Below are 19,149 nucleotides of genomic sequence, written 5' to 3'. Positions count from 1 at the left end.
TTAAGGATTTGCATCTTCATTAGGAAGATATTGTCTTGATTCTTGTGTGACACAGAACAGCATTGCTGACTTTGTGTCTTCATGGAATCCATTAATAGTAACAGTAATAGTAGTATGGTAAAACATATACCATATTACTACAGCCTGATCTTTAAAGATGTCCCTTCTCTGTCTTTCCTTCTCAGTTGAACAGGGAATTCTTTGTGAAAGGTTCAACAAACAAATCACAGCAGTCTAAGCCAGCTGGAGGCTTTACTGGCTTTTGGTTTTTGGGTGAAAAAATGTTATTCTCTGGCTGAATTTAAATCTCTGTTAACAGGTTTTTGGAATCCTAAGTAACTTTTTTTATATAAAGACAGAGAATTTACCTAACAAAAACTTTAAATTATTGGCTACTGACACAAAACAAATTCAGTGTGGTCTTTTTCTTGTATTCATTCTTACTTACGCACTATGGCCTTTTAGCAGACAGTATGATCTCATCATTTCATCTTCAGCGAGCCTGGACTTTCCCCCTAGACACTTATTCATACGAGATGCTACAAAATTTATGAATCTATGTGCATTGAGACAGAATATCATAGATTAAAGGCATCATGACAAAGGGTGATTATGAATAAAATCAGACAGCACAGCTTCGACACTCTCAGAGAAACTGCTTGTTTGTCAGAATCATTGGCACAACTGATAGCACATTTGACTCATACACAGTGAAACAACTCTTGTAGCTGTTCAACCTCAAAATATTTTTTTATTCATATATATATATATATATAATGCGCATTTAGCTTCTTCTTTTTGCTTTTCAGCCCTGTGATGTTGAGCATCAGCACAAATACAGCAACTGCAAAACAACAAAGCAGTCAGGAGTGCAGCATCACAGGACACACACGTAGCACATACTTAGGAATTGGCAAGAATAAAATATTAATAGAAAATAAAAATAAAATCCTTTAAAACATTTGAACATCTTTTTTTTTTTTTTTTTTTTTTCAAAATGAAACATGGTGAACATACGTTATGTACACAATTCCAGAGCTTCAAGCACAGAGGGTATTTGAAATTTGAACCTCTATCATGGCACATATGATCAAGTTTGTGAAGTTTTTTAAGTGTGTGTGTGTGTGTGTGTGTGTGTGTGTGGGTGTGTGTGTGTGTGGAAACGGTACGCCCCTTCATAGCTAAGACCAACATACAGGACCCTTTGGTTTCGGTGAGGTAAGGAAGGATTGGTTCTTCTACTTCACCTTAAAAATCATCATCGTGACACCATCAAAACTCTTATCGACCTCCACCTCGTGTCAATCAGAACCAGCGTCATCACCACAGTCACATTCAGCAGCATCATCATCTCGAAACAGACATCACGATCACAGTTACCCCTGACTCCACGCCGGCACAGGCTTCCGTCACTGTGAGTGTCTCTCACAGTTTAGCAGCTTTAAGAAGTGACACATGTCAAAAAGTAGCTCTTGTCTCATGCCACAAGTTCTTGACATCGAAAGTTCTCAAAAAGCAGCCGCAACAGCAATGTAAAGTAAAATATTAGCCTTCTGTAGCTAGTTCATCTTCGACCCAATGAGCTCTTTATTTCCAGACCCGTATTATCGTCCTGTGCTGAACAAACCAGCCTCTGAGATTTTATCACTGAGATATGGTGGGCAAGACTGGATTCCTTTCATATTGTACATGTCCGTTGCTCTGTTACTCTTCTTCGGCTGTTCCCACCACTACGCTCTTTGTCTTCCATGTGACTGAGTGGCTCATGCATATGTTTCTCCTGATTTTAGTGCTACCAGTTCAGAGTCCTCCGTGTGGCGCCCGTTCAAGTGTTCGCTGTTGCAGTCATGGTGGTACATGAAGGCGGGCACCTCGGTGATGGAGGTGGCTGTGTAGGACGTTGAGCGCATTGAGCAGTGGTCCTTTCGTCTCTGACCCCACTGGGTTTTGTACTGCATCCACTGTCTTTTTAGAGCTGCCTGCACCTGAATAAAACACAGACACGCACAGGTTAATGTTCATTTCCCTGGTTCAAATGTTGTCACTGTTTACCTTTAATCTTTGCGTACTCCATAAGACTGTTTCTTGCAGTCATTTTGAGATTAACTTTAAGTTGTCACAGTTACACGTGACAAACATTTCTCCAAACTCTTGTCTGTTTTGCTTCTCTTTTCCACGTTCTCCACAAAATGATCATACCAGACATTCAAATTTACAAGCAAATCAGTATGCGGAGCAGGCAGAGCCCATGTAAACACCATCTTGTGACGATATTAATCCAAGCCTGGTGATCTTAACTGATGCAAGAGTAATTGCTGCAGCATATGTGGATCACTCAAATTTCAGTCCCATTAACAGATGCCAGTTTGGAAATGTAAACACTAAAGTCACATTTTTTGAAATGTAGCCAAGTTGTGCATGTGAGCGTTATAAAAGGATAGAAAGATGTAATCTATACTGAGCTATATTTTAAGATTTAATCATGTTATTGGCATATTAATTCTCCCCTACATCTGTCATCTACAAAATCCATTATTGTGCCAATGACATATTGTAACCCTTCATAATCCCTTCATATAATCCTAATATGTGATTAGTGACTATATTGACTTAAAAAAAAAAACTCCTCCAAACTTCTAAATCAGAAAATAAAAAATATCTGACAAACTGCAAATATTTTCAAAAGCTCTCTCCTGAAGATGGTTGCCCTTTCAAAAGTTTAGTTTAGACTGACAGCAACAAACTCAAACTTTGCACCCTTCAGAAGCCTAAAAGCCTTGGAGAACTCAATGTCCCAAATTTTAGACTCCCTCTCTCAGTTCGCCCACATTACCAATAGAGATGAACAAAAGGAAAGCAACTCTGCATGGCTGCCTACTTCAATAAATAAAAAAGAAATGTCAGTTCAGGATGCACTATTCATATCCAAATGTTTAAAATGATTTATTACACCTGTCGCACTTCTATTCTCAAATCAATCCAACACACTTAAGTTTCTCAACAGTAAAACATTTCATGATTTTTAGACAGAAATGAGTAAAAAACAGCATCTTTCTGCTGTTGGTGACCATCCATCATTAGTTAATAATTAATTGTACAGCTAATCAATTCAGAGTGTGAACTAATTTTTACTAAAAACGGAAACCAGAGCAATAATGCAGCAGTACAATGTTAATCATTATACCCTGAACCACCTAACAAAACTTAACTTAAAGGTAATTAACACACAATAATCTAGTGATATACATTCTGACGCTAATTGTTAGAACGAGACAGAAGAGCAGCCGGGGCTTACAGCTTCCATGTAGAACGTTGTGCATGATGTCACAAATACAGCACGAAAGCTGTTTGTCTCACTGACCCTACCTCACAATGAGGCCATTGAAGAAACAAGGCAGGTCTGTGCAGTTTGGCCTTGAAATCAAAAAACAGAATTGAAACCAGCCCCAGAAACCCGTGTCCTGATTAAGGGAGCTGAACCAGCCAAGTGAGTGAAGCAAACAAACCCTGTCGTTCCCTTGTGATAATTTGTCCGCTTAGTTGTCCCAGCGTCAACCAGAAAGGGGCGCAACCTTTGTACATACGGTCTACACATTATTTTTACTCCAGCTATTGTTTTTTTTTCTTATTGTTTATCGTTAAGGACATGCGTTTGTGTTCTGGCTGCTCATGTATGAGTTAATAGCTGACCCATTTTCCAGGCTGAATGTACAAAACTCCACAATAGCTTGCTGGTTTCTCTACGCCAGACACTTCATGCTGAGTATTTATTTAATCTGCATCTCTGCCCTGCTTTCTTCTCATGCAAAATATGAATATGAAATGACTCGTCATTGTTTCTATACAACACATGATTTTAGCGCACAGTTTTTACTAACAGTAGAATTAATACTAAAGCATATTAGCTTTAAAAACAAAGTCTGTAATTGTCTGATCTGTCTGTATTCATACCAGTATGGAAAAAAAAGTCTAATTCAACCTTTTATCATGTTTTGTTGGTGCTTTGCAGAGACCTTGAACTTCACAACATCTGTCACACAATGAGTCTACGGTGCCATAAACTCTCCGCAACACCATTAACCCCATATCTGAGTTTTGACAGAAATCAAGCTCATTCGCTTGGAGAAAGTGTTTGAACCAAGTTAAGGATGGTCGCAGTCAGACAGCTGCAGACAGACTTAGAAAGGCTGACAGAAGGACTTGAAAGGAGAGTCAATTTCCAGCTGGGGCTTGGAAACCACGCAGTCATTTATAAACTACGTCTTGCTCTTCACCTGATGTGACCCTTCAGCTTTTACTGCCGCAGCACCAGACTGGTCTCAGAAGACACAAGCAGCACAATGCGTTATAACCTGTTACAATTGGACTAAGGACAGATGTAGCATCTCTGTGAAGTTACAACTACTATAGTATTTAATGCAAAAATCAAACTCTGAGTCTATGTTTGGATCACTTCTTGATATGCTATCATGTAGGGATGTACAATGCCAGATATCTGGCCTGGAAAAAAACAAATATGAAAAATGCCTGATGGAGTCTGATGTCTCTTAATGTCATCAGCAATGAGCGGTTTTATTGCTCCATGACTGAACAGCTAGAACATGTGAAGGTTGACCTTTTGTAAAAGCCACACATGGCACCAAAAGGGGAACCTTTCCAGAACACATGTTTTTAAAGGTATAGTTCAACATTTTGTCAATTATTTAGGAAGATATATAGGAATTTATACCATTCTTGTGTCTGTCATATAAAGCTGGAGCCAGGAGATGTTAGCTTAGCTTAGAACAAAGAGTAAAAACATGGGGAAACAGCTACAGTAACTGTGCCAAGAGTAACAAAATCTACCAGCACAGCTAAAGTGATGAAAGAAAATCTGCCTTTGGACAGAAAATAAGATCATTAATCACCTGAAAATAAGAATCATTATGTTTTTGTTGCTTTATAATGAGTCTTTTTTTTAAATCTACAGACACCACTGAATCCACCATGTTGAACCACCATGTTTCTCTAGTGCACTGCTCCATAGGGAGCCAATCTGCTAATATGCATAAATACATGAACAGTGCTTACCTCTCCATTGAAGAAGCAGAATATTGTTGCCACCAGTAACCCCTTAAAAAGCAAAACAAATAAGTGTAATTAGCACCTTTTGTTTTTTGTATAAATGTAATGAAATACAGAGAGGATGTGATGGATGTGATCTCTATCCAGTTAGTGAATGAGCTGTCTACAGTACCTTGAAATTTTACAGCTTGTCTGCCTCTTGTTTAATTAAGTGCCTAACTGTTAGTTAAATAAAGGTAATGGAGTGTCTAACTGGTTCTTTAAATGGTAAATCAGTAGGGAATCACATAAATCAATCACAACTCTTACACAGCAGAAAACAAGACTTTAATAGGTGGAAACTTTCGAGCAAGCGAGACATCTAAAGCTTGAGCCTGATGGGAGCCAAGAGAACTGACAAATGCTGAGAGTTAGGGATCAGCAAATAAATATTACTATTAGCTATTACTTCCAATATTAATGGCCCATGGATTGTAAGGTAAACTGTTTTTCCCTTCATCAATGACGCTGTACACAATACCTCAGCACACAGAGGCAGTGAAACAGCACTTTCTTTTGAATTCACAGCTGAATTACCTTGAAACTGATCTGCTACCTAGTACTTGAATGGAAGTTCTGATTAATGCAGTGTCTTGGTGTCAGCTCAGTGCCTACCTGGTAGTGCATGAGTATGTGCATGACGTACTCGTAGACCTCCCCAGCTAGCCGGTTCTCTGGCCTCCAAGGGAAAATGACAAACTGTATTCCAAGCAGGGGCACCAGGATCAGGGTGGCTCTCACTGCCTTCATGTACATGTTGGACTCTGCCCGGTGTGTGTCTCTCAACTTAGTCACCAACACTCTTATAATATTTAGTAAAAAGAAAAGGTTCACCTGCAGAAAGTTTAAAAAAGAAGATATTTTCTTATTTTTTATGTTTGAAGGACTCAAACTTCTGCTAAAATAACAAACCAATAATAAGATTTCTCACTTTGTGATCATGTATGTCTCTTTTAATGTGCTGAAACAGTGAATTAGCAGACTTACAAGAAGCGCTGCCAGTATAGGACCATGGACTGCGAAGAGCAGATGGGTTTCCACACTCATCCAACAGCTACAGAGGGAAAAAACATATCAGTCAGAGCTGTCTGCTGCCCAAAATACACATGCACACACACATTCAAAAATATGCACTTGTATGGATCAGCACGCTCTCTGCGAGCACGTATGTAAACATCTCCTCTTCATTTTCAGAGGTTTCTGGAACATTACTCACTTGTCATCGAAATACTTTTTCCTTGCCACAGCGTGGATGGATGCGGGCACAAGAGGAAAGCCTTGGACAGGAAAAAGATGGCGGCCATATGAGGTCTTGAATGAGTTTAGTGAAATTCATTTGTCATAAATGTGTGGTTAGCTGTGTGGTCAGTTGTTTTGCTGGTTTTAGACCTACTCATCATATTACTTACAAATATATATTGTTGGATAGCAGATCAACTTTGACATCCTAATTTCTACAAACTTTCCTATCATGCTTTTATTACTACAACCATAAAAACAACACCATACAATACATTTCACGTAGCAATTGTGTCTATAAAACCTCACTACATTCTGGGCACACATTTGCTTTTGACTTTTCATGTGGCTATAAACACATGAATCCTTGTACGCTCCATTTTCAGACACCACTGAGGCCCTACGGCATATCGGACACAGATGGACTTAACTAACTGGCTGCCTTCCATCCATGGACACACACACAAACACACATACAGACGACAAAAACAGGCCTCAAGGTTATCCTCCAATTTTTGATGACGACGATTTAGTTCAATCGCCTACTACATTAGTTTGACAGAAAGGATAAAAGCAGGATCGCACTACGCAATAAACGACAGAGGGCCAATAAAGCTGACAGTATGTCCAGGTTGACATACTGTACGAGGGTTGGGTGGATACAAGTAAATTGTGGCTTGTTAAATTGCTATTCTGTGAGTTTTCAAACTGTGATTGAATCCAGTGAGGCCATACCAAATCAATCTTTAAAGATAGATAATACAGTAGAATACACACACACAAATAAAAATAATACAATCAAAAAGTGTTTTGATTAAATGCAGACTGAAACTCACCCCAGCCCAGGAGGTAGTACCAGTGCAGGTGCTGCTCCTCTGCAAACACAGCCACCACAATGAGAGTGTGCAGGTATATGCCTTCACAGAGCATCCAGAAATAATTGCAACCCAGCATGTACATGTGGAAAAAGTGCAACACTTTACAGCCAACCTACAGAGAGAGAACGAGAGCCAAAACAGAGATATTTGTAACTTGTTTTTTCTGTTTTCAGACGCTACATAAAATATATATCTATTAAGATGATTTAAACACCTCTGACATCATCTCAGCAGGACACAAAAAAAGAGCTGAGAGGATGTTTCTGCACTCATGGCACAAAATCATTAGGCAGTATTAGCCTTTGGAGACAGAGAGGATGTTTATTCATTTACCCCCTCTGGAGGTGAGCCGAGATGGAAATGATGATTTTTCTTTGTATTTGGAGCGCTCTTTGATTGCGTTTGGCTCACTTTGCCTGAGGAAAGAAAAAGCCATTTTCTGTGGGTTCCTTATAAGACCGTAGGAGTGCAGTTTTCCGTTTATGCATGCGACAAGATGACAATGTCATTATATATTCTATCCCGTTGATTGAACTATTATTATAATTTTTTTGAAAAAGATGACTTTGATAACACATTATTATGTAAATCCACAGTCTTCTAGTGCTATAATTACCAAGACGCTTGTGGATGTGCCATAAGCCATAATTCTGTTAATGACTGCTACACTCTGGCTCTGAAGACCCTGGCTATACTCATGTCTATTCAAAAAGTCCCCTTCTGTCTAAAAAATAACTTTTATTCAACAAAAGTTAATAGTGAGTGAGTATAAAGTTGTATGAAACCCAAAATGTTCCCTCCTAGGGGCCGATCAGACAGACATGGATCTCTACAGGCACAGACGCTTCAAAAACGGTTTGGCAAGACGTGTGGGGCAAAACAGCTGGTGCGTCTGTGGAATGGGACTGTGTGTGCAACAGGGTAATCAAATATCATTAACACCGTTAGTGTACTTTTGGATAAGGAGGGGAAAAATTCCGTAAAAAGCAGAGGTTTGGGGTTCATTATATACTGAATAAATCCAACAATTTGATGAAGACCGCCATCTCACGAGTTGTGTTGTGTCTTCTTATCACATCTACTGACATCAAAACAGGTAGGAAGTGGTGAAGTAATAAAACGCACCTCTTGCTTGACTTGATGTTTCTGTTTAAAAAAAGCTAGAAAAACATGATGCGTGGTGCAATAGAGAAGCACACATTAAGCATGCAAGCAAGCACCGTAGGAAAACAATAGTTTTGCTGGTGGTACATTTGTAGTGACACATCTTGGTGTGATTCCCCGATTTGGCTTTTGGCACCATTGATCATATTTTAAAATAATATTTCTTTCACATTTTGCTGTCTCTGCTTACAGAAAAGTTGTTGTTGTTCCAAACAACTGATAAAGGTGTCCCACAAGGATCAATATTGGGCCTCCTGCTATTTACTCTGACTGTACCCCAAACCAGATTTATTTTAATTGCCTCTCTTAACAATTCAAATCTTGTTTTGTACTACAAAAAGACTAAATATATGCATTTTACAAGAGCACAAACTCTTGATGTTCCTACTCCAGTCCATCTAATTAATACAGTGCATCATTAAAAATACATGGAACATGGGTAGACAACAGATAGTCCTACAAAACATTGATTTTTAAAATTTTAATTGGATTCCTTTATGGGAAAAGAGTTTCCTTTCCAAACCAAAAACTGACTGTTTAAAATCACTTTTGGGATTGTTTTAATTATTTAATTATGCAGTTTGTATAGTCATGTATGATACCTCCTGAATAAATAAAGCCTAATCTCAACGTAACCCAAACGTATTTCTTATGATAAAACTAGTACTGAGTTCAGTGTTTTCTCTGAAACACATGGAGAACATACTGTAAACGGGAGACACCCTCATACGAATATACTTTTGATATATTCACATTCCTGAGTAAAAAGAGCATGCACGTGATATATAATTCAAAGATGCTGCCATTGATATTAACTGCTGCTCTCTTAGATCAAAACACACATCATTCATTCACTTCTAAACTTTTACCCATATGTTGCTCCCTACCTTTCCCTACGTTTCTCTTTCCACTTGAGGAATCTCCGGACATAGACTCGTATCAGTAAGCAGAAAGTTAGATCACTCACTTCTTACAAATTTACAAGTGTTTTTCATTTAAGCTCACCGAGGTTTGTGTAAAGTTACAGACAATGTTCTGGTTTAAAAATCAAGCCACTATAGATCATGTAGATGTTTCTCATGTTTTCAGCCTCCTCCCTGGTTTGACATAAGCTTTGGGGATTCACTCCCCCACACTGCTGGCAGGCCAAATGAGACTTTGTATTGCCACACCAGACAGAATACAAAGAGCTTGTTTTCTCTGTGAGAGCAGATCTCAACCACAATCCACTATTCCTAAATCACCAGTGCAGAAAACAGGCTCATAAGTTTCACTTTGGCAGCAGTACATTTCTAACTGTTTCCCAGGAGACACACATGAATCTCAACCATTGGTGCTCATGATTACTTTTTCTCCTTCCACTTGAAAAGACAGGCTAGAGTGACCAGTTCTGTTTTGACATGTTGCATCAAGTTAGCACAACTTGACAGTTCTATGTCGGAAAGTAACAGATTCAACACAAACCTTTTTGACGAATGGTGAGGAGAGGCTTAAACGCGAGCCATTTCACAAAAATTTCCTCACATTAATGATGACGGCTGTCATTCCTGGCTGCTTCTTGGACCCGTTCAGAGATGGGATGTGAATAAAGACGGCGGTCAGGATGAGCCAGACATATTTGGTGAATGCACAAAAAGCACCCAAAACCTAGCTGAAACCTCCGCTGTCTCCTGGATGTTACTAGTACTTTGTCTGGCCAGAGATGCTCCGGCTGAAAGCCGGCCGGAGCTAATGTGATTGTATGCACATTGAGCCAACTCCTTTAATCCTATCTGTGTTTTTTGTGGCAGTTTGATCATCTGAAATTCTTTTCTATTTTGTTTTTGAACATTAACATATCGGGCGGATTAAAGTTTTTATCAACTTGAACTTTAGAGCCTAAATGTGTTTAGTTTTACTCAGTTCTACATAAAAGGAAAGAAATTATCTGGGGGGTTTTTTTAAGTTGGAAAAACTCTTAGATAACAAACTTTTAAGAGGCAGCAAGCACTGAGTTGAAAGTCTGTCATTATTTTTATTTGCAAAAAGAATGGTTCTTGAAAAGTAACATGTGAATTTATGTTTAGGTCTGATAGTGAGGCATTCCTACGGGACAGATTTATCATCCCTACCAAAGCAGACCCCAGGGTTTCAAAGAATTCACATAATGCATTCAGTGTAGCTCCAAATCCCTGACAGGAGAATGTGGGAGAGGGCGAAACCTGTTGACTGTGTGACACTGCCAAGATATGGCACAGTGAGATGAGTTACTAATTAGGATATACTTAAAACTCTATTGTACAAACTTATAAATATTTCAAATGCAAAGCAAATCAATTTAAATTTCGTAGTAGAGGAAATGAATTCTAATTTCATTGAAAGTTTTTTCTTGCATGCAGTTTTATTTGGCTTAACATAAATTATGAATACATTTGTATCTCATTTCAAGACAGTGAAACTAATCCTCCTGTTCACACTGTACTCTACTGGCACTTCATCTGGCACTAGGGATTGGCAGCGCCCACCAGTATGATCCAGACTGAAATATCTCTATAAATATTGGACTATAAAATTAGGTAATGACAGTTATGTCCCGCTTAGGATGAACTGTAATACCCATGTTCCTCTTAAGTGCCAAAATATTCCATGTTCAATATTTTCTCAGCTGTAACGACATTCCCGTCAGTCTTCGCTAACCATTCTTAATGTTTGTGCTACCTAATTAGCAAACATTAGCATGCGAATATGCATATGATAAACATTTAACATGACTGTGCTCACCGGGTTTCTGCTCACCACTTCAGGCTTGCTGACCACTGCTACGAGGTAGATTATGGTGAGGGCTGAATTGAGCACATAGGAGCAGAAGAGATTCTTGTGTAGGGTGATCCTTTGGCAGCTCAGGCTCCTGTACAAAGAGAGATTGATTTAATAACATGGTATGTTGTAAAAAATAAAAATGTATTAAAAAACTTCTACAAATCTTCTTCTGGCACAGTAAAAAACTGGTGAAAAATCAACTCATGATTGGCAGATTAATAGTTTAATGAGGGGGGCAGATGTTGCAACAGTCTGTGGAATATCAAATCATTGAGATTCTTTCTTCTGAGATCATTTTTTTGTGGTTGGTAAAAAGTCCCTCCCCCAATGGGCTTTGTTGCCGCTAAATAGTCCGTACTGTACATGCTAGAAACGCTGTTAAATAATGCATGACGGATCCCAGGGGAGCTTCCTCATTAACTTGGCTGGCCACTCAGAATTAATAGCATAATGAAATGCTTGACAGGCAAAGTGAAAATAACTATTAGAATCAAAATGGTTACAAGTCATTCATATCCAGTAGCATTTGTCGTAGTGGTTTAATAATGTTTTAAATTCAGGGCAGCAATCAAATATACTGCAGCTCACTGAGTGTTTAAAGCTCGCAGCAAATATATTTAGCAGAATATAGCCTCCTATAAATATGTCTACACTTTAAGAAGTTATATCCTTTTACTGTTCATGGACAATTGTATCTTTGATGAGTCATAAAAACCCCAGAGACCCGTGAAAAACAGGAAGAGTGGTAAATTTCCATAAGCCAGGACAAAGCGGTATGTACAACTGCACATTTTTACTGTCTTAAGGAGAGGCCATGGTTGTCTCCAACAGAAAAAAAAAGCTTGTTTTCTCGCTTCAGCTACAGACATAAAAGGAAATGCAGGAGCTGTTGAATGCTTATATACAAGGGGGTTTTATCTAAAAAGGCAATGTCAAAACACAAGCTGAATCCTTAAGGCAGCTTTGTCATATGTCCTAACATCTTCAGGTCGGCCGCTCAACTGCCTCTGTTTTTCCAAGGCAAGCTGGAATATTTTTATCTGGGAATCCTGACAGTGTTGATGTAGAGTTGTAAATAACAGACTAGTGCAGCTGTACACCATCACATTCCACTGTAAGCTTCACATCTGGATCTTATAATATGGCATTAGGCCTCCAATATTTTAAGTGTTTTGGCTATAAATATGGCAAGTTATGGTTAAAATTAATAAAGAAATAAAATATTTTCTAGGACAATAACTTTACTTTATCCTAAATTGTTAGGACTTTGATCTTGACGAATTGTGAATGTCCCGCTGAGTTTCTATGGATCTGAATTAAGAGTTTGACTCTCGGCAGGTCATGGGGTTTCACGATAATGCACCTGCCCTAAACACTGCTAGATTTATGAGTGTGTTTAAAACTTTGCAGTAAACTGAGGGTCTCTTACAAGATCTGTTTTGGATAACAGCTATACTTAGGAGGTCAGCACCCTTCAATGTGTCACATTTTACAACTGCAGCACCCAAGAACAACAAGGCCAATGGAGCAACTTTCCCAAATATTATTAGAGAACATAATATATATATATTTCCATCCTAAAGGCTCAATTTTCATGTTGCCTTGCAGATATGTATATAAAACCTATTATGCTAAAAATAAAAATGTCTTTGCTATACTTTCAACAAAGTGCACAGTCTTTTCTCAGCCTTAATTATTTCAAAATTTCACATACATTCACTGAATATTATACCTTCCTTCCCCTTATCCGCTTTGAGATTTTGAACTCTCATCTAATTGATTTTCAACAGCAGTATCTCAATTAATGCAGGTGCTTAGTGCAGAATTCCCCTCTGAGATTTACCAGTACATTGGGATGAACAACCTTAATGTGCAATGCACTCAGGTGCACACGTTTCAAATGAGAGCAAAGCACCATCGCATTCGATGGTCGTCACAGCCGTCCAGTTTTGAATCTTAAATATCCATGAAATAAATGTGAAGCACAAAGAAACCAAGTAGGCATGAAATTATCAGCAGTTAAGTTGTGTTTAAATGACAATCAGGACAATCTCAGGTCAATAGTTTGGACTAATTTGTGACAGCAGTGAAGATACTAATATGTTGAGTTTTTAGATTAAAATATGCGCCTCAGAGCAGCTCTATGAGTGAATACATAATCAAAACTTTTGGTTACATTATAAAATGTAACTGAAAAACTAATTTCCACTGACACATTTTCTGTGTTGCTATGGGGCAAGTGTGCAGAGTGAAGATTTTGCTGAGACCCAAGCACTGCCCGCAATGAGTAATGAAATGGCTGGAGGAGACTAGTGACACCATCTGTGCGCCTGTCGGCTACACTGATGATAGTGATAATACGATTGAGTCTTTAAGGGCATAGCTACAACCAATTAATCATCCCATGACAAGCTGTATCAGCCATTTGCACCATGTTAACCATTTCCAAACATTATAACATGCATTATCAAACTAATAACTGTAACAGATATGATTCTCATATGGTTAACATCTTATATGAAAGGCAAGAAAGAAAGGCACTTTTAATCACACTGAATCCATTACCTGAAGTAGAAGAAGATGGCCAGAGAGATGAGCAGGGAGGCTATGGATAAACCGTGACCCACAATGGCCATGTAAAAGAGGATGTACACTGACTGTGAAAGAAAACACAGACAAACCGGACTGAGTAAAACCAAATAATGTGTGTAGCATGTACATGTGTAGCATTAAAACTTGAGCAGAATTGAGCTAAAATAAAGATATACAGAAGAAATACAATGTTTTTGTTACAATATTTGTGCCAAATAAGTTGTGTGCTAATTTTCAGTTCATGATGCATTTTATGTCTCAGTTGCATTCTTTCACAGTGACCTTAGTTACATTTTGCACAGCCCTCATCAGTGAATAATAAGACTTGAGTTTTACAAGTGGGATCATTCATGTGTTGAGCACCAGTCCTATTATGCTGTTTTATTCATCAGCTAAATTCTTGAAGTATGAGTGCCTGGTGACAAAGTTTTTTTTAGAGATAATGCAGCACCCAAACAAGTAATCAGAGATCACTAAGTTGAAACTGTACTATTCAAACCAATTATTCTGACGTCAAACTGTCCACTATGACTTCTCACAGAACTTTGGTTAAGCAGATTGAACCTGAACTATTACAGTAAACTAATGCAACAATAGCTTATGATGGACAGTATGGTGACCAACAAACATTTGCCTTTTGTTTTTCTCGTCAAGTAACTTATACTTAAATACTAACTATGGGCTTGTTTAAAAAATGTCTGATCATTGTTTGTCTGTTGCAAAACTGGTGGATAAAATATTAAGTATAAAAGGATGAAACGACTCTAGGGAATAATGTTAATTGGAGAAATGAAGCAGGTTGGCCGTAGATTAGCTGAATTATGCATACATGAATGAATAAACAATGCTAATCTGCTGCTGGTCAACTCAGTCTTATCAGAAAATCCTGGAATGTTTCTTTAGTTTCATTCTGCTGAGGCTAGTTGTTTCAAAGTTCCCTGAAGCTGTGAGGCCGAGTCAGCAAAGATCAATTTTCTGTGGTAACAGATGGAGCGACTGATTTCTGTTTCTCACCGATCAGCAGACTTTGAGTCTTCGAGTCCCAGGTTTGCCAGGACAGCTGTTCCAACTGCGTAGTACACTAACTGGGTAGTAAAAGGGTTTTTTGTGTGTAAGTTTTTCCTCATTTGAACCGAGGGTCTAAGGACAGAGGGTGTCACTTCCCTGTACAGATTGTAAAGCCCTCCGAGGCAAATGTACTTTGTGACTTTAGGCTGTACAAATAAAATTTGATTTGATTTGATTTGATTTAGTTTCTTGCAAATGTTTGTCAATGGTTTGTTTACAAGTTGCCCTCATTTGCAAATGGCTGTCTTCTCTTTTTTTTTGGAGAGTAGAGTAAAGTTGATTGCTTTGTGCTTTTATTTCCTTGAATATTTGCCGGTTGACAAAATTGGCAAATACGATCCCAATAAGATAGACGGTGTTTAATTGTTGCCAATAAAAATAGAAAAGTGGAAAGCAAGAGGAAAATTTAAGCAAGCAAAATATACAAAGTGTGAAAATATCTTAAAAGGCACTTCAAGTGCAAATGTTGAATTTGTGCATTAATTAGTGTGAAGTATTATTTGGTACTGTGTAGTTTCACATAATCAGCCAGTTACTGTTAACTTGTAGATAAAAAGATATAGGTTTCATAAAACATTAAAACACTTTCAGTTTTTTTTTTCAGATTTGCAGTTCTGATTAAAAGTCACGTGAATGCAAAAACTCTTATTATCAATGTGTGTGTCTCTGATGTTCCTTCTGGCAAAATTTAGCTCTGTGTCAAGGAAAGGAAACCTTGTTAGTGGCTTGGTACAGTACCCTGGTGCTGTGGGAGATAAGACGGTTGTTAATACGCGATGGTGTCAACATGGGGAAATTTGTAGGAAGACGCCTTTGTTCACGTCTGTGTTTTATAACCTGAGAGACAGACAGATGCAAATGCCAAGTCTGTTCGAACAGTAAAACAAGACCTGTTTTACATGGCTTCTGTGAGATAAGAACTCAACTCTGTCTTGCAAATAAACAAATGCATCAAACTGGTGTGGCATAACAAAAGCAGTATTTGCTTTGGACTTTGACCTGATTCTTTTGTGATTTGCACGTTAGTATCTACCTCTAAATATTCCTGTAATAAAATGCCTATTAGCGATGATGTCTGGTACAATATTTATGAGCAACTATTTCAAAACTACATATTTCCAGTTTCCACATTTTCTCCTATCTGGCCACAACTCAACTCCATGCAAAAACAAGAAGATTATGCTGACCCATCACAGTGTGGCCACCATGAAATAATTGTATGATAACAGGCTACTTTTTCTTAAATTAATTACCTTCAGCTTTGCTGTAGTGTTTTCATTGCAGAGTGTGTAGTTGGACCAAGTCCTGTTGGTATCCGGGTGGCGAAACCACTGCCCGTCCTCCCCACAATACTTAGTGGCCTTTTCTGCAAGCAACAATTAAGTAATAAATACAGATTCTTTGAATCTATACAGTTGTGTCCATGCATTTAGTTTCTGTTAGCCTTGGTGAATAATTCATCCTTAAAGTAATTAATATTTCATAGTTCTTGAAAAGCAGTCAACAGGGCACCAGCAGAGTCTTATCGCTCACCTGTGGGGTCGAAGTCCATGAAATAATTGGGGCAGTTTTGAGATGTGTATGTCCCTGCTGGAGTGTCGTCCCAACACAGCCATCCATCCCAATTTCGCTTGCAGTGCAGCCCTGTGAGCAATAAAGCAACAGAGAGAGATGAAGATTGGCAGAGGAGAAGTGAAGAAAGCCACAATAATCTCAGTAGATAATGTCTCTACCTGATTTGTTGTAAGGTGGATCTCGATTCATTTTCTCGAAGCATTTGTACTGGCTGTCAAGAATTTTCTTCCTCTCAATTTCCTGCTCTTCTGGGTTAACCATGGGACTGACCGTGACCTCGTCCACTGGGTCTTCCTCAACGCCCTCTGAGTGCTGGGAGGATTTTGTTTTACACCCACACACACACACACACACACACACACACACACACACACACACACACACACACACACACACACTCTCTTTACTAAAGAGAGCACTGCATTACTTAACTTCCTTATCTTTGATTGATGTACAGTCAAAAGATAAGATTATTCATTTTCCCAAAAACAACAATCATTTTTGAGCCCTGAGTTCATGGATTTTAAAAAGTCAGGGTTACACCCTCATCCCCATTGGAAATCTTTGATACTTTTATGTGCTATGGGCTGAAGTTTTGCGGAAACGATATGTTTGCCAGAATTCACAAGAAAATCCAGCAGCACTGGTAATCTTAGTGACCAAGAACATCGACAAATGTCTAACGTCTAATGATCGTCTGATGAATAGCATTTACACAAACATTACCTTTGACTTCTCCATAGTGTTGAAAGCACATAGTGTGTAGTTGGTCCATGTCTTGCCGCTCTCTGGATGCCGAAACCACTGCCCGTCTTCTCCACAGTACTTAGTTGCCTTTTCTGAAAAGAACAAGTATGTTCTAAATATACACAGTGAGTAAGACATTCTCTAAACAGTTTCCACTCTTCTATAAATCTGTTCAACTATGTCTATAAACCTTAGTCAGATTAGATTTATTAAATAATTCATCCTTGAACCAGTGACTGTTTTATAGTTAATCGCTCAGTAGAAGATCAGAAGAGGTTAACTAGATTTCAGAAGAACTCTGAACTCTTGAGCCTCGCTGCTCACCTGTTGGGTCGAAGTTAGAAAAATAATCAGGGCAGTTTTGGGAAGAGTAGTTTCCTGCTGGAGTATCATCCCAGCACAGCCAGCCATCCCAGTTACGACTGCAGTACAAACCTGCTACACAAAAACACATTTTTACAAATGTTTACAGGCCTCTTGTATGTTTGTCAAACATGAAATAAAAGAGTGAACCCACGAATATCCAATTAAAAGATTTGATGGCAGACTAATATCAATACCTGATTTGTTGAGTGGTGGATCGTGATTTATTTTCCTGAGGCACTTGTCTTCATTGACAAGGATTTTCAGCTTCTGAAAATAGAAAAACAAAACAAAACATAAGAACAAAGCGAGGATCAACTCCTGACAATGTCAGCATTGATTATTAGTAATCTGCCGGGTGCTCACAACTGTGAAGTAGTAAACGCGAGGTGAGTGCAAGGTATTGAGCAAGTCAAACAGGTGAAGTGTAGGTAAGGGGGAATCCTCAGGGTTTACTTCAGGCACATTCGCACTGAGCCAAGGAAGTGTTTAAAACGCCCTTCTCGGTACGTTAGGGGACATTAAAGTTAAGAATCACAAAAGGAGAATGCAGGAAAGGGCTGGCATTCTGCTTCTGTGACTTTTAATGGTCTGAAGTGAGCTGAAAGGTTTTCTCTTTTTCAACAATAATTCCTAGTAGCCATAGCTCTTGGTGAAATGTTTGTAGAAGTTTAACTACAACAGTAGACTAATAGAAATAAAGAGACCCGCAGTCAGTATAACCATGGAGATTGGAAAAACTTCAAACCAAAAACCAACTACAGGTGCATTTCTTTATTTAGGTGTTTTCAACCTCACATCCAATCAAACAACTGCCTCAGAATGTCCAAGGTCCAAGATCCATATTTTGTTCTGACAAGACCTGTATGAAGCTGTTCCCACAACAATAAAATATGAACTTATAATATGAACAGAAACCACAGATGACATTCCCCACATGATAAAGTAAAAAATGAAGAACTGGAAATAAAAATAAATAAATACAAAATAATAATAGCAAGTGCCCCAGAATATTTTTGGGTTATTTTGTTACTGTTGTTACAAGATAAATAAAGACACTGTGGACAGGCCAAACAGAAGTAGTGCTAGTGCTACTGAGGACATAGTGATCCCTCACCATTGGTCTCTGTTGTGGTGGACAAAGGTTTGTTCACCTACACCAGTGTGTACCTCCACCAATGTGCTACCATAACTTATTTTTATAACTATACTTTCACGTCTGTTGAAACTGTTGTCTCCTAAATCCAATTTGTGCCTTTATAATGGATCATAATTCATCTTCTCTCAAGAGAGAGGTAGTAGTGATCAGAGTTGTTTGAATAGAAAATTTGACCAGATTCTCCTGTAATATACTGTATTTAAATTTATAATTGTGAAAAAGGCCACATTTTTATGAAGACCCAACAGTATTTGTAAGCCTCGTTATCAAGAACCTGTATGCAAAACGTGTGCGATAAATCCACAATGGAAATACAACAATAGTGTTCATTACCCTCAGCCTCTTCTCATGGGTGGTTGCACAGAGTGTATAGTTGGTCCAAATCCTGCTGGTCTCTGGGTGGTGGAACCACTGACCATCTTCTCCACAGTACCTAGTTGCCTTTTCTGAAAAAAGAGCATT

At 38.5% G+C, this 19,149-nt stretch overlaps 1 protein-coding gene across 2 annotated transcripts in view; it reads right to left on the bottom strand.

Annotated features, from left to right (window-relative positions):
• Nucleotides 1-784: 784 nt before the first annotated feature.
• Nucleotides 785-19,149, bottom strand: part of calcr (calcitonin receptor) — a 48,530-nt gene continuing 30,165 nt past the window's right edge. The window contains exons 8-22 of one of the 2 annotated variants that reach the window (XM_019262632.2): nucleotides 19,021-19,133; nucleotides 17,726-17,798; nucleotides 17,490-17,603; nucleotides 17,145-17,257; nucleotides 16,577-16,730; nucleotides 16,377-16,487; nucleotides 16,097-16,209; nucleotides 13,749-13,840; nucleotides 11,145-11,271; nucleotides 7,179-7,332; nucleotides 6,320-6,380; nucleotides 6,091-6,157; nucleotides 5,719-5,937; nucleotides 5,071-5,112; nucleotides 785-1,985 (exon numbers count right to left, since the gene is read on the bottom strand). In XM_019262632.2, the coding sequence (XP_019118177.1) occupies nucleotides 1,764-1,985; nucleotides 5,071-5,112; nucleotides 5,719-5,937; nucleotides 6,091-6,157; nucleotides 6,320-6,380; nucleotides 7,179-7,332; nucleotides 11,145-11,271; nucleotides 13,749-13,840; nucleotides 16,097-16,209; nucleotides 16,377-16,487; nucleotides 16,577-16,730; nucleotides 17,145-17,257; nucleotides 17,490-17,603; nucleotides 17,726-17,798; nucleotides 19,021-19,133 (1,775 nt within the window). In that variant the 3' untranslated portion in view covers nucleotides 785-1,763. The remainder of the gene's footprint in view (nucleotides 1,986-5,070; nucleotides 5,113-5,718; nucleotides 5,938-6,090; nucleotides 6,158-6,319; nucleotides 6,381-7,178; nucleotides 7,333-11,144; nucleotides 11,272-13,748; nucleotides 13,841-16,096; nucleotides 16,210-16,376; nucleotides 16,488-16,576; nucleotides 16,731-17,144; nucleotides 17,258-17,489; nucleotides 17,604-17,725; nucleotides 17,799-19,020; nucleotides 19,134-19,149) is intronic. The other variant, XM_019262633.2, reaches the window with a different exon arrangement.

The sequence above is a fragment of the Larimichthys crocea genome, chromosome XIII (genome assembly GCF_000972845.2).
Source record: "Larimichthys crocea isolate SSNF chromosome XIII, L_crocea_2.0, whole genome shotgun sequence".
NCBI lineage: Eukaryota > Metazoa > Chordata > Actinopteri > Sciaenidae > Larimichthys > Larimichthys crocea.
This window is presented reverse-complemented; position numbering and strand designations above follow the sequence as displayed.